This window comes from Ranitomeya variabilis, chromosome 4 (assembly GCF_051348905.1).
Source record: "Ranitomeya variabilis isolate aRanVar5 chromosome 4, aRanVar5.hap1, whole genome shotgun sequence".
NCBI classification, from domain to species: domain Eukaryota; kingdom Metazoa; phylum Chordata; class Amphibia; order Anura; family Dendrobatidae; genus Ranitomeya; species Ranitomeya variabilis.
The window spans coordinates 230,905,890-230,922,044 of record NC_135235.1 but is presented as its reverse complement, the minus strand read 5'-3'; the positions used below and the strand labels follow the sequence as shown (position 1 = coordinate 230,922,044).

The 16,155-nt window shown below is 47.8% G+C and overlaps 1 protein-coding gene across 2 annotated transcripts in view; it reads left to right on the top strand.

The window, feature by feature from the left end:
- The window catches only part of LOC143770508 (uncharacterized), a 42,127-nt gene extending 31,818 nt beyond the window's left edge, over positions 1 to 10,309 (top strand). For both annotated transcript variants that reach the window (XM_077260185.1, XM_077260184.1), the window contains 3 exons: positions 6,983 to 7,108; positions 8,300 to 8,375; positions 9,490 to 10,309. In XM_077260185.1, coding sequence (XP_077116300.1) covers positions 6,983 to 7,108; positions 8,300 to 8,375; positions 9,490 to 9,568 — 281 coding nt within the window. In that variant the 3' untranslated portion in view covers positions 9,569 to 10,309. The remainder of the gene's footprint in view (positions 1 to 6,982; positions 7,109 to 8,299; positions 8,376 to 9,489) is intronic.
- Positions 10,310 to 16,155: the final 5,846 nt, after the last annotated feature.

Here is a 16,155-nt window from a genome sequence, read left to right as displayed (position 1 = left end):
TAGGAACATAAAGGCTGACGCTCTGTCTAGGTCATTCCAATCGTCGGATACTGTGGAGGAGCCTGCTTACATCATTGATCCAACTAAAATCATAACCGTTGCTCCCTTACAGATGTTCCGTTCTCCACTGGGTAAGACTCTTGTCTCTGACAATGACACTGGGAGGGTGTTATCTTGGGGTCATTCTTCCAAATTGGCTGGTCATGCAGGGACCAAGAAGACTTTCCTTCTCATCTCTCGGTATTATTGGTGGCCTACGTTACGTCAGGATGTAAAAGAATTCGTAGCATCTTGTCGCTCCTGTGCCAGAAACAAAGTACCTAGACGACTACCGCTTGGAAATCTGCTTCCTCTTCCAGTTCAGTCTGCGCCATGGCAACATATCACCATGGACTTCATTACCGATCTACCCAGCCCTTCCGCATGTACAGTCATCCTCGTTGTGGTGGACAGATTCTGTAAGATGGCTCACTTTATTCCGCTGCCCCGTTTACCTTCTGCTCCTGAGTTGGCAAACATTTTTATCCAAAACATCTTCAAATTCCATGGCTTACCTCAGCACATCGTGTCGGACAGAGGGGTACAATTTACTTCCCGCTTTTGGAGAGCTTTGTGCAAACTTTTAAAGGTGTCCCTGGACTTTTCTTCTGCATATCACCCTCAAACAAACGGTCAAGCGGAACGAACTAACCAGACTTTGGCTGTCTATATACGGCATTTCTCTAATGCTCACCATAATGACTGGGCCAATTTGCTTCTGCAGCGCCCCAGAGTCCTGGTCGTTGCAGTATTGTGGCTCCGCCGCTATGGGGAGCTATGGTACGTCTGATGGCACTGAAGGAGTTCATCTGACCAGGTATCACAGACACCAAGACATTTCACAGCCGGGCCTCCAGGGGGAGCTAAGGGTTCTATTCATTTGGCCACTCCTCACATACTGGTAAAACTGGGGGTCAGGCAGGAAGTTAGGACAGAAAGCTGACTGGGTTGGAACCAGGCAACACCTTGTGGCAGAGGGTGTTGTGGGGGAAGATTCGGTAGGGCCCCTGTCAGGGGTGGGATCCTGACAGAGGCTTGGCAACTGGACAGAAGGTTACGGGACCGTGCCTGCGCAGTATAGCGGCGGTGCCCTAAGAAAGGATTAGAACCGAGATAGATTGTGCTGAGTGAGAAACGAGATCAAAGCAACAAGGAGAATACCAGTAGGAGTCGTGCTGAAAGACCGAGGCAACATCCTACTGAGGCGCAACAACCGGTGGCCGGAACGCCGAAGGAAGTATTTCTTTATACAGCTTCAGGCAATACTTCGAACCAACGGCAGGACAGTCAGTCTCAGGCGGGCTGTCTCACCTAAATCACCTATGCAGTCTTGGGGGGCAACTTGTGGAGAGGGGCGACTCTAGGGTCCCGGAAGAGCTCCGAGCCTACCCATCAAACGGGTGCCGTCCTAACTGTAACATCAGGGAGGGACGGAGGACTAGCAGAACATCATCTAATCGTGTTGTGAGGGAACTTAAGAAACAGACACAACAGTTGTGGGGACTTTCCGTAAGCACAGCAGGGGAGGACCACAACACATAGCGCTAGAAGGAAGGCACAGATTTCCACCTGCAAAGAGAACTCTGGAGGTGCCATTGGACCGGCCGGACTTGCGCAGCCTGGTTATCTGGATTCCGGACTGAGGATCCAGAGATCTTCAGTAAAGAGGTAAAGAGACTGCAACCTGTGTCCTCGTTATTTACTGCACCGCACCACTACAGCCTCACCACCACCATCATCTATCCATATCTATCATCTCTGTACTGTGCGCCCCTCGGCAGGGTCACGGACCGGGCCTAGCCACCGTGACAACCCCAGAGCAGAGACTCAGAGGCCCGGTACCGGGTACCCCTCGGCCCTGCGGCAGTGGGGGCGCCGCACTTCCTTGGGCGGAGTTTGCCTATAACAACCATTCCAGTGAGGCCTCTGCAAGAACTCCGTTTTTCATTGTTTTTGGACAACATCCTGGTGTGCCCCTACCAGTTTCTCCTGCCTCTGGTGTTCCAGCAGCTGACTCTGTAGCTCTCGAGTTTTCTACGATCTGGGACGAGGTCAAAGAGACGCTCAAACAAGCATCTTCAAGAATGAAAGGACAAGCTGACAAGAGGCGTTTAGATTCTCCTCCTTTCTCTCCTGGTGATAAGGTCTGGCTTTCTTCAAGATTCATCAGACTCAAGATTCCTTCCTACAAGCTTGGTCCACGTTTCATTGGTCCTTTCGAGATTCTGCGTTGAGTCAACGATGTCGCTTACAAGCTGAGATTGCCTGCCTCGCTTCATATACCCAATACATTTCATGTCTCTCTTCTCAAACCGGCTGTCTTTAATCGCTTTCATCCCCCTTCTTGTATCTCTTCTCAACCAGTCAGCACTGACAACGTCTTTGAGGTGAGGGATATTTTGGCTGTCAAGAAAATTCGGGGAAAAGATATTTTCTTGGTCGATTGGAAGGGTTTTGGTCCTGAAGAGAGGTCCTGGGAGCCTTTGGAGAACATCGATGCTCCTCGTATTCTTAACAGATTTTTTGCTGCTTTACGTAGGGGGAGTTGTAAGGAGGGGGGTACTGTTACAGACGCCACTTCCCTGCGTCGCCGCCGCTCCTCCGCTGCTGTTACAGACGCTGCTTCCCTGCGTCGCCGCCGCTCCTCCGCTGCTGTGCCTGGGGTCCGCCGCTCTCACCTCTCAGTCCCGAGGTCCACTTCCAGTCCTGCGCTCTCCGCCCGTCCTACTCCTGTGTCTGTGAGCGCCGTTCCCTCCCTGGTTGCAGCGCGTCCCTGGCAATCCACTTCTGGGTCCGCGCGCGTCTGTGCTCCTCCAGCGCTTCCGGTGTCCAGGCTCTCTGCAGGTATGCTGTCTTTGCGCAGGCGCTCTGGGTTTCCCAAGGGGCGCAGGCGCATCTTCCCTGTTACCACTTCCTGGGATCATTAGGTCAGCCTCCCGGGTAACCAATCCCGTTCCTGCCTCTACTATAAGAGGTAGGCTCTCCTGCTGCCTGGTGCCTGATTGTTTTAGCCTTTGCTATTGCGTCCGGCCCTTCCGCTTCCTCCTCAGCTTTCTCTCCCCGTTTGCGTCTTCGCTTACGCTTCCCATCTGTTCCTGCTCCTTGGTTTCCTATCATGCTACTGCTGGTTACCCTGCTCTCAGGGCCGGACTGGCCATCGGGCACTTCTGGCAAATGCCAGAAGGGCCGGTGCCAGTAGTGGGCCGCTCGATCCGCCTCCCCCCGCCCCCGCCGTCGCATTCAACTAGACGCCGGTACAGTTGAATTCAATGATGGAGGAGAGCGTCTACAGACGCTCCTCTCCCATCATTTCCCGCTCTGCCTCTGACACTGCGGGTGCGCGATGACGTCATATCATCGCGCACCTGCTGTGTCCCGGGCAGACTGCACGCTGCTGAGACAGAGACAGGAGCAGGAAGGCGGAAGCAACGCTGGCAAGAGGAGAGGTGAGGAGAGTTTTTTTTTTTTCTGGACTGTGGGGCCATTCTCGGAGGAGGTGAGGGGAGGGGGTGGAGGAAGAGAAGAGATGTGGGCTGTGCTCTGTGCTGTATACTACTGTGCTATATATAGTACTCTGTGGCTGTGCTCTGTGCTGTATACTACTGTGCTATATATAGTACTCTGTGGCTGTGCTCTGTGCTGTATACTACTGTGCTATATATAGTACTCTGTGGCTGTGCTCTGTGCTGTATACTACTGTGCTATATATAGTACTCTGTGGCTGTGTTCTGTGCTGTATACTACTGTGGGCTGTATATAGTTCTCTGTGGGCTGTGCTCTGTGCTGTATACCACTGTGGGCTGTATATAGTTCTCTGTGGGCTGTGCTCTGTGCTGTATACTACTGTGGGCTATATATAGTTCTCTGTGGGCTGTGCTCTGTGCTGTATACTACTGTGCTATATATAGTACTCTGGCTGTGCTCTGTGCTGTATACTACTGTGGGCTGTATATAGTTCTCTGTGGGCTGTGCTCTGTGCTGTATACTACTGTGGGCTGTATATAGTTCTCTGTGGGCTGTGCTCTGTGCTGTATACTACTGTGGGCTGTATATAGTTCTCTGTGGGCTGTGCTCTGTGCTGTATACCACTGTGGGCTGTATATAGTTCTCTGTGGGCTGTGCTGTATACTACTGTGGGCTGTATATAGTTCTCTGTGGGCTGTGCTCTGTGCTGTATACCACTGTGGGCTGTATATAGTTCTCTGTGGGCTGTGCTCTGTGCTGTATACTACTGTGGGCTGTATATAGTTCTCTGTGGGCTGTGCTCTGTGCTGTATACTACTGTGGGCTGTATATAGTTCTCTGTGGGCTGTGCTCTGTGCTGTATACCACTGTGGGCTGTATATAGTTCTCTGTGGGCTGTGCTCTGTGCTGTATACCACTGTGGGCTGTATATAGTTCTCTGTGGGCTGTGCTCTGTGCTGTATACCACTGTGGGCTGTATATAGTTCTCTGTGGGCTGTGCTCTGTGCTGTATACTACTGTGGGCTGTATATAGTTCTCTGTGGGCTGTGCTCTGTGCTGTATACTACTGTGGGCTGTATATAGTTCTCTGTGGGCTGTGCTCTGTGCTGTATACTACTGTGGGCTGTATATAGTTCTCTGTGGGCTGTGCTCTGTGCTGTATATAGTTCTCTGTGGGCTGTGCTCTGTGCTGTATACTACTGTGGGCTGTATATAGTTCTCTGTGGGCTGTGCTCTGTGCTGTATACTACTGTGGGCTGTATATAGTTCTCTGTGGGCTGTGCTCTGTGCTGTATACCACTGTGGGCTGTATATAGTTCTCTGTGGGCTGTGTTCTGTGCTGTATACTACTGTGTGCTATGTGCTATATATAGTACACTGTGGGCTGTGCTGTATGTAGTACTCTCTGGGCTGTGCTGTATATAGTACTCTGGGCTGTGCTATATATAGTACTCTGTGGGCTGTGTTGTATATATTGCTCTGTGGGCTGTGCTGTATATAGTACTCTGTGGGCTGTGCTGTATATAGTACTCTGTGGGCTGTGCTGTATATAGTACTCTGTGGGCTGTGCTGTATATAGTACTCTGTGGGCTGTGCTGTATATAGTACTCTGTGGGCTGTGCTGTATGTAGTACACTGTGGGCTGTGCTGTATGTAGTACACTGTGGGCTGTGCTGTATGTAGTACTCTGTGGGCTGTGCTTTATATAGTACTCTGGGCTGTGCTGTATATAGTACTCTGGGCTGTGCTGTATATACTTCTCTGTGGGCTGTGCTGTATATACTTCTCTGGGCTGTGCTGTATATACTTCTCTGGGCTGTGCTGTATATACTTCTCTGTGGGCTGTGCTGTATATACTTCTCTGTGGGCTGTGCTGTATATACTCTGTGGGCTGTGCTGTATATACTTCTCTGTGGGCTGTGCTGTATATACTTCTCTGTGGGCTGTGCTGTATATACTTCTCTGTGGGCTGTGCTGTATATACTTCTCTGTGGGCTGTGCTGTATATAGTTCTCTGTGGGCTGTGCTGTATATAGTTCTCTGTGGGCTGTGCTGTATATAGTTCTCTGTGGGCTGTGCTGTATATAGTTCTCTGTGGGCTGTGCTGTATATAGTTCTCTGTGGGCTGTGCTGTATATATTACTCTGTGGGCTGTGCTGTATATATTACTCTGTGGGCTGTGCTGTATATATTACTTTGTGGGCTGTGCTGTATATATTACTTTGTGGGCTGTGCTGTATATATTACTCTGTGGGCTGTGCTGTATACTACTGTGTGGACTGTGCTGTATACTTCTACGTGGGCTGTGCTGTATACTACTGTGTGGGCTGTGCTGTATACTACTGTGTGGTCTGTGCTGAATACTGCTCTGTGGGCTGTTATCTACTACACGGGCTGTGCTATAGTATGCAGGCTGTGCTGTATACTATGCGGTTTGTGCTATATAATATGCGGGCTTTGCTATATACTATGGGGAGTATATTATATTCTATACTATGGGGGGCTGCATTATATTCTATGGGGGGCTACATTATATATTATGGGGAGGTGGGCTGTATTATATTCTATGGGGGTTACATACTCTGGGGTGGCTGCATTATACTCTGGGGTGGCTGCATTATACTCTGTGGTTGGTGTATTATACTCTGGGGTGGCTGCATTATACTATATGTGGGCTGCATGATACTGTATCGAGGACTATGGGGAATACGTTATACTATATGAAGAACTATGGGGTGCATTATACTATGGGAAGTGAATTGTACTACATGGATGACTGTGGCGGTGCATTATACTATATGGAGCACTATGAGGATTGTATTATGCTATATGGAGGACTATGAGGAGTGTATTATACTATGTTGAGGACTGAGCAGTGTATTTTAATATATGGAGGACTATAGGGAGTGTATTATACTATATGGAGGACTATGGAGCACATTATAATATATGGAGGACTATGGGGTGTATTTTACTAAACAAGTAAAATGCTGCATATTCAGATTGTTTTTGCTGGAACAAAAAGCCTTGTTGTCAGCAGCACATTGCCAGTGTAAACTGTAGATGTGCTGCTGAAAACATGATACTGTATGGTGATCTGTTAGTGATCTATTAGTGATCGTTCTGTCCCATCATTATTCCTCAGCTGGTGGAAAGAGGCCGGGAAACAAGCGTTGAACAACTTCCGTATTGTCGATCAAACTCATTTAGCGGCCTGAACTCAGCGCACGTAAATACAACAGAAAGGCTTCTGTGTGATGTGGAATATGTTAGCTTTTGGGGCCCCATTTTAAACTTTGCCTAGGGCCCCACTTTGCCTAAAACCGGCCCTGCCTACAAGTGTACAAAGATATTATACAGTCACCATGTGACAAGTGGGCCTGTGTAACTTCAAATGCCAGGGCTGAATTTTAGTCCCAGTCCGGCCCTGCCTGCTCTTGTTGCTTACTTTCCCTTTTGTTTTGTTTTCTCCCCTCAGCCTTACTCCGTTCCAGTCTTCCAGTTCTCCAGTCTAGCCCACGGATAAACCATACCTTCCTCCAGCTTCCAGCTTCTTCGTTCAGCCTTCCTCCTGGAGCCGTCCCTCCTGGTATCTTCACCGTGGGTAAGTGACCTCTGGGCTTGCCCCTTACGGTCCCTGTATAGGGGTCGTGTTTCACCCTAGGTTCGCTCCCCCAGGGGTAGAGCTCCCCACGGTCCAGAGGGTCCACTCTAGTTTCCACTCTGTTCGGTATAGTGAGCAGTGCAGAGGAGGCAGAGCAGATGTGAGCAGTGCAGAGGAGGGGGAGCAGAGGTGAGCAGTGCAGAGGAGGCGGAGCAGAGGTGAGCAGTGCAGAGGAGGCGGAGCAGAGGTGAGCAGTGCAGAGGAGGCAGAGCAAAGGTGAGCAGTGCAGAGGAGGGGGAGCAGAGGTGAGCAGTGCAGAGGAGGTGGAGCAGAGGTGAGCAGTGCAGAGGAGGCGGAGCAGAGGTGAGCAGTGCAGAGGAGGCGGAGCAGAGGTGAGCAGTGCAGAGGAGGCGGAGCAGAGATGAGCAGTGCAGAGGAAGTTGAGCAGAGGTGAGCAGTGCAGAGGAAGCGGAGCAGAGGTGAGCAGTGCAGAGGAGGCAAAGCAGAAGTGAGCAGTGCAGAGGAGGCTGAGCAGAGGTGAGCAGTGCTGAGGAGGCAGAGCAGAGGTGAGGAGGCAGAGCAGAGATGAGCAGTGCAGATGCGGCAGAGTAGAGGTTAACAGTGCAGAAGAGGCGGAGGAGAGGAGGCAGAGCAGAGGTGAGCAGTGCAAAGGAGGCAGAGCAGAGGTGAGCAGTGCAAAGGAGGCGGCAGAGCAGAGGTTAACAGTGCAGAGAAGGCGGAGGAGAGGAGGCAGAGCAGAGGTGAGCAGTGCAAAGGAGGCAGAGCAGAGGTGAGCAGTGCAGAGGTGGCAGAGAGCAGGTGAACAGTGCAGAGGAGGCAGAGGAGAGGAGGCAGAGCAGAGGTGAGCAGTGCTGCTCTCTTGAACTCTGCTAGAGCCAAAGAGTTACAAATAATTGCTTGTGCTTATCGCTCTTCCTCTTGCTGAGTGCTGCATTGTCCAGTGTTATCTGCAGCTCCATAATTGGCAATTGTCTCTTGGAATCTGCTGAGGTGAACATTGCGCTCCCGACCTCTGCTGCTGCCATGGAGCCACAGGTAACACTAGACTGTGACAAACAATGTGTAAGTGTTTTGTACCACATTTGAGCTTGATCTTAAAATTGATATAAACAAACTGCAATATCATATAATAATATCTAGATGACTATTTTTTTATTTTTTTTTTTGCAGAAATACCTGTTTTTGAAATGATTGCTGCCATAGTTCATGCATTGGATACTTTTAATAAAACTGAAAAAAGATTCCAGTAAGTATAGCAGTAAAATTCTTACAACGCTCATTCACCGGACCACTTACACTGCAGGATTATCAATTAGACTATATAGGATTGGGGGACACACTGAATAATTTATATGCACCTGTATATATACATAGAAATGTAATTCTTGTGGACCAGGACGATCGGTCTGTGATGTCCTCCATCGGGTTGGCACAGATCTGTTTTCAGCGGCATACAACACGGTAGAAATCCTAAACCAGTCGCTAACACCAGTGTACGGGCTGCCACAGCTCCTCATGACTTAAGGTACCTTCACACTAAACGATATCGCTAGCGATCCGTGACGTTGCAGCGTCCTGGCTAGTGATATCGTTTAGTTTGACAGGCAGCAGCGATCAGGATCCTGCTGTGATATCGCTGGTCATTGGACAAAGTTCAGAACTTTATTTGGTCGTCAGACCGGCGTGTATCGTCGTGTTTAACACCAAAAGCAACGATACCAGCGATGTTTTACACTGGTAACCAGGGTAAACATCGGGTTACTAAGCACAGGGCCGCGCTTAGTAACCCGATGTTTACCCTGGTTACCAGTGTAAAATGTAAAAAAACAAACACTACATACTCACCTGCGCGTCCCCCGCCGTCCGCTTCCCACACTGACTGAGCGCCGGAAAGTGAAAGTACAGCACAGCGGTGACGTCACCGCTCTGCTGTTAGGGCCGGCGCTCAGTCAGTGAAGGAAGCGGACGCCGGGGGACGCGAATGTAAGTATGTACTGTTTGTTTTTTTTACATTTTACGCTGGTAACCAGGGTAAACATCTGGTTACTAAGCGCGGCCCTGCGCTTAGCAACCCGATGTTTACCCTGGTTACCCGGGGACCTCGGCATCGTTGGCCGCTGGAGAGCGGTCTGTGTGACAGCTCCCCAGCGATCAAACAGCGACGCTGCAGCGATCGGCATCGTTGTCTCTATCGCTGCAGCGTCGCTTAATGTGAAGGTACCTTTAGACGAGCCGTGATGTCACACTTCTACCACGCTTCCGATGAATTAGGTCGTTAGTTTGTTCGTCTGGAGCTTTTCATTATGTGCATTGTTCCAGAGCAGGACAACAGCTCATATTCTTTTTTCTCTTTTTTTTAGAGCTCTAAAGAAAATCTACAAATTCTTCAAAGACATTCTCTTTCGAAAGAAGGATGGAGGAACCATCGCATCCGTCTAAGGAACAGAACGACGTCACAGTATCTTTGCAACTTTTACAACTGTTGATCCATCAATTATTTCCAATTAACTCTATGACCAAAAAATGGCTGCCCCAAATATACGAAGCTAAGTTTAGCATCATGTAAACCTCGTCCTGGGAAATTTTCTCCTATCCTGATGAGAATCATAGTTATACATGGTCACATGATGAAAATTACTACTCCAAAGGCTCAATGATCACTTCTACAACTATCTGGAGCTTTTGGCCGCTGTATAACAAATGGTCAACTCCGTAAATTGTTCATGGCACGTTCCCTGAGTTTTTCCAGCAAGATGGTGCACCACCACATTATCGGTGTCAGGTCCAAACATTCCTACATGAACAGTTTCCTAGAAAGTGGATTGGTCGTCGTGGGCCAGTTGAACGGCCACCAAGTTCTCCCGATCTGACCCCCTTAGACTTTTATCTTTGGGGTCATCTGAAGGCAATTGTCTATGCTGTGGAGATACTAGATGTGCAGCATCTTAAACAACGGATACTGGAAGCCTGTGCTCGCATTTCTTCTGCGGTGTTGCTATGAGTGTGTCCAGAGTAGGAGAGAGGATTGCATTGACAATCCAACACAATGGGCAGCACTTTGAACACATTTTATAAGTGGTCATAAACGTGTAAATAACTCATGAAAGAATAAAGTTACATTAAAACCAAGCACACCAATGTTTTTTTTTTAAATTCTCAATAAGCTTGATGTGTCACATGACCCTCTTCCCATTGGAAAAAAAAAGTTGGATCCAACATGGCAGACTTCAAAATGGCCGCCATGGTCACCACCCATCTTGAAAAGTTTCCCCCCTCCCATATACTAATGTGCCACAAACCGGAAGTTGATATCACCAACCATTCCCATTTTATTTAGGAGTATCCATATAAATGGCCCACCCTGTATATATTTGTGCTTTTTTTTTTTTTTTACACAAACTCACACAGAATGCCCATACACCCTAATATTCACAAAAAACAGGATGATGATAAATAAAATAGTAGCCATGGATTTCTTTTTAAAAAAAATTGTTTGCCAAGTTCTGCACAGTGACACATCTAGACTCCGATGGGCCCCGATGCAAAATTTGGACCCGCATCCATGACCTGCATTTTGATCAGATGTACGGGCCCTTGTAGCATTCTAGATCCTATATAGACATACAAGTTGCCAACTTTTAAATATACATATTTTGTATAGTTATTTATTCAGGACTTCTTACCAGATGCGATACTCGAAAGAAAATGCCACGATAATTCTTGTAAAAAAAAACGTAGTGGTTTATTGGCTTGTCTTCCAAAAAGAATCAATGCAGCAAAATATGGAACATGTGGTTAGTTCATTAAATTGGTTGCGTTTTTTTTTCCATCATCCTGCGTAGAAGTTTTATCAGCTGCCTGTCCATGAGTGTCTGTCCAAGTTACAGTAAGCATGTGTCAGCTTGTCAAGTGTAGAATACTGTCTGTAGAGTCTTGTGCTTGGGTGCGAGGAGACACAGAAGACCCAGGCTTGTTTAAGTAGTTCTTGTATTACTTCATGCAAGTAAGGGTTAACTCAGTTGCAGGAGACAAGACTAGAGATGAGCCACCTCCCTAGTGTTCGGTTCGGTCCTTCGAACAGGGAGATTTTCGACGATCTGTTCGTCGAACGTTCGACGAACACGGTCGAACCCCATTGAAACCAATGGCAGGCAAATACAAACACATACAAACACATGGAAAACACATAGAAAACACCTTTAAAGGTGTCCAAAAGCTGACAAACTGATCAGAAGACACAACAAACACATGGAAAAGTCACAAGTACATATAGTCATGCGAAAAGAAAAGAGGTGGAGGAGTAAAAGGAGGAGGAGACACAGATATAGGCATGTCATGCCCTTCTAAAATCAAGAAAGGCTGGAGTAAAAATCTAAACTCACTCTACCAACACCCAGACGTCTTGACAAAAAAAATGAAAAAAGAAATATCTTTAGGTAGAATGGCGGCGGGTCCATTCAGAACACTTTCCTTAGAAGACATAGTGGTACCCCCGGTGGGAGTAGTGCCAAAAAATGAACCCAATACATTCAGACTAATCCACCATTTGTCATATCCAAGGGGCAGGTCAGTAAACGACAACATCGACGCGGAACCAAGTACAGTACTATGTACTGTACCTCCTTTGACGAGGCAATCAGGCGGGTCAAGAAGTTGGTAAGGGGCACCCTAATGGCCAAAACAGACATTGAGGGGGTGTTCCGGTTACTACCTGTGCCTCCAAATAGTGTCCTCCCATTGGGCTGCTTCTGTAAAGGAGCATACTACATAGATTGCTGTTTGCCCATGGGGTGCTCCATATCCTGCTCACTATTTGAGGCGTTTAGTTGCTTCCTCGAATGTGTCATCATGGACGTTTGTAAGGCGGCACATATTATCCATTACCTCGACGACTTCTTATGCCGGGGCCCAAAAGATTTGCCACAGTGTGAAAACACGCAGTAGTCCACCTGGACAAGGACAGAGCTGGAGGGAGAGTGGACACCCCAGAGCCGAGGGGTTAGATTGAGAAAGAAAGAAGGCGGTGTAGCTTGCTTCATGGGTGGGGTACTCTGCTGAGTAGCAGAAATTGCTAGTAGGCCCAAAAGGATTTCCTGGGCCAGATGCCGTTACAAAATAGTAGTTAGGTAAACAGGCGATGTAGCTTGCTTCATGGGTGGGGTACGCTGCTGAGTAGCACTAAATTCTACTAGGCCCAAAAGGATTTCCTGGGCTAGATGCCGTTACAAAATAGTAGTTAGGTAAACAGGTGGTGTAGCTTTCTTCATGGGTGGGGTACGCTGCAGAGTAGCACTAAATTCTACTAGGCCCAAAAGGATTTCCTGGGCTAGATGCCGTTAAAAAATAGTACTTAGGTAAACAGGCGGTGTAGCTTGCTTCATGAGTGGGGTACGCTGCTGAGTAGCACCAAATTCTACTAGGCCCAAAAGGATTTCCTGGGCCAGGTGCCATTAAAAAATAGTACATAGGTAAACAGGCGGTGTAGCTTGCTTCATGGGTGGGGTACTGTGCTGAGTAGCACAAAATGCTATTAGGTACAAAATGATTTCCTGGGCTAGATGCAGTTAAAAATTAGTAATTAGATCAACAGGCGGTGTAGCTTGCTTCATGGGTGGGGTACGCTGCTGAGTAGCACCAAATTCTACTAGGCCCTAAAGGATTTCCCGGGCTAGATGCCGTTATAAAATAGTAGTTAGGTAAACAGGCGGTGTAGCTTGCTTTATGGGTGGGGTACGCTGCTGAGTAGCACCAAATTGTACTAGGCCCAAAAGGATTTCCTGGGCTAGATGCCGTTAAAAAATAGTACTTATGTAAATAGGCGGTGTAGCTTGCTTCATGGGTGGGGTACGCTGCTGAGTAGCACCAAATTCTACTAGGCCCAAAAGGATTTCCTGAGCCTGATGCTGTTAAAAAATAGTAGGTAAACAGGCGGTGTAGCTTGCTTCATGGGTGGGGTACTGTGCTGATTAGCACAAGATGCTATAAGGTACAAAACGATTTCCTGGGCTAGATGCAGTTAAAAATTAGCAATTAGATCAACAGGCGGTGAAGCTTGCTTCATGGGTGAGGTACGCTGCTGAGTAGCACTAAATTCTACTAGGCCTAAAAGGATTTCCTGGGCTAGATGCCATTACAAAGTAGTAGTAAGGTAAACAGGCGGTGTAGCTTGCTTCATGGGTGGGGTACGCTGCTGAGTAGCACTGAATTCTACTAGGCCCAAAAGGATTTTCTGGGCCAGATGCCATTAAAAATAGTACTTAGGTAAACAGGTGGTGGGTGGCTGGGCTACTCTGCTGACTAGCAGACACTGAAGCTTTGGAGCAGACCTCTGAATCCCAGGCGATAGTATGAGTAAACAACTCTGCGGACAACCCCACCCACCTGGAATTGACGATGGCAACGTCATGTAAAACTCAGCAAGGGGACTAAATAAAAGAGTCTCCATTTTTTCAAAAAATTCGGCCACAGACACCACTTAAGTGGCATCAATTTCACCAGAGTTTTTTAAAATGGTTGGTGAGGTGATTTTCAAAAATCATCAAGCTTTTAGTCTCCCCAAGATGACACAGGGGTAGAAAAGTCCTTGCGGATCCAGGATTTGTTCATCTTGATGAACGTTAGTCTGTCTACATTGTCACTGGACAGCCGCGTGCGCTTATCTGTCAGCACACCACCAGCAGCGCTGAACACACGTTCAGAGAGAACGCTGGCTGCAGGGCACGACAAGATCTCCATGGCGTGAGTGGCGAGCTCAGGCCATTTCTCAAGATTGAAAGCCCAAAATGAGCAAGGATCCAGTTCCACAGTCATGGCATCGATGTTAACTTGGAGATACTCTTGTACCATCCTCTCTAGGCGTTGGCTGTGCGTCAGACTTCTTGTCTCCTGTGGCCTTGCAAAGGATGGTCTAAAAAAATCTTGAAACGATTGGAAAAAATTGCTGTTACCACCAGATACGATGTTACTGTTACGGTTAGAGTGATGACTCGATAGTCCCACGGTTGGCAAGTTAGAACTCAGAGATTGACTACGTGCACCACCGGTGTTTTGGGGAAAAGCAGATGTTAGACTCTGCAACAGTCTCTGCTGATATTCCTGCATGTGTGAATCCCTTTCTATGGCAGGAATTATTTAGCCAAATTTGCTTTTGTACCAGGGATCTAAGAGTGTGGCAACCCAGTAGTCGGCATTCCTTCGGATTCTGACAATCCGAGGGTCATGTTGCAGGTAGTGCAGCAAGAAGGCACTCATGTGTCTTGCACATCCAGGAGGACCAAGTCCTTGTTGTCTTGGTGGTGGCGAGGTGAGAATTATGCTTCCTTTGTCCGCCCTCTCCCCCCAACCTCGCACAACAGAAATTTGATCAAGGTCTCCCTCATCTGATGAGTCTTCCATGCCCAGCACCAGTTCGTCCTCCACTTCTTCCTCGGCTTCTGCACCTTCCTCAACAGTTTGGCTGCTACCATGCGCCCTCGGTAATCCCTCTCCCCCAGCCTCCAATGCCAGCCGCCTTGGTGCTGCCAACCTTCTTGACCTTGGAGATATGATCCCTTCCGCATACGACTCTGTTGTGAATTTACCTTTTTGGCTCCCTCTAGTGGTTACTAGTGATTTGACTCTGGGAATGTCTGCCATCCCTTGTATGCTCACCTGGGTCGTTAGGTCAGGGGTGTTGCTATATAAGCTCCCTGGACCTTCAGTTCAATGCCTGGCAACGTTGTAATCAGAGCTAATCTGTTGTGCTCTTGTCTACTGATCCTGGTTCCTGCTAGATTAAGCTAAGTCTGCTTTCTTGCTTTTTGCTATTTGTTTTTGTTTGCATTTTTGTCCAGCTTGTACATAATCTGTATCCTTACCTTGCTGGAAGCTCTAGGGAGGCTGGAGTTCTCCCCCCAGGCCGTTAGACAGTTCGGGGGTTCTTGAATTTCCAGTGTGGATTTTTGATAGGGTTTTTGTTGACCATATAAGTTATCTTACTACATTCTGCTATTAGTAAGTGGGCCTCTCTTTGCTAAACCTAGTTCATCTCTGTGTTTGTCATTTCCTCTTACCTCACCGTTATTATTTGTGGGGGGCTTGTATCCAACTTTTGGGGTCTATTCTCTGGAGGCAAGAGAGGTCTTTGTTTTCCTCTTCTAGGGGTAGTTAGTCCTCCGGCTGGCGCGAGACATCTAGCGACCAACGTAGGCATGTTCCCCGGCTACTTCTAGTGTTGGCGTTAGGAGTAGATATATGGTCAACCCAGTTACCACTGCCCTATGAGCTGGATTTTTTGGTACTTCGCAGACTTACTTGTTCCTCTGAGACCCTCGCCATTGGGGTCATAACAGTTTGCCAGGCCAGTATTAAATGTTAAATGCATTGCAGAAGCGGGATTATTAGAAAGAAAATTCTGAGTTTTTTTTTCTCTTTCTCATTTTTTTTCCTTTTCCCCTTTACCTCTGAGTGGCTTGTGTTTGCTGCAGACATGAATGTCCAGACCTTGATTACAGGTGTGGACCAGCTTACTGCTCGTGTGCAGGGCATACAAGATTATGTTATCAGAAATCCTATGTCAGAACCTAAGATACCGATTCCTGAACTGTTTTCCGGAGACCGATTTAAATTTAGAAATTTCAGGAATAATTGTAAATTGTTTTTGTCCCTGAGACCCTGTTCATCTGGAGACTCCGCTCAGCAAGTGAAAATTGTTATTTCTTTTTTACGGGGCGACCCTCAGGATTGGGCCTTCTCGCTGGCGCCAGGAGATCCGGCATTGGCTGATATTGATGCGTTTTTTCTGGCGCTCGGTTTGCTTTATGAGGAACCCAATCTTGAGATTCAGGCAGAAAAAGCCTTGCTGGCTATGTCTCAGGGCCAGGACGAGGCTGAAGTGTATTGCCAAAAATTTAGGAAATGGTCCGTGCTGACCCAGTGGAACGAGTGTGCATTGGCTGCAAATTTCAGAAATGGCCTTTCTGAAGCCATTAAGAATGTGATGGTGGGTTTTCCCATTCCCACAGGTCTGAATGATTCCATGGCCCTGG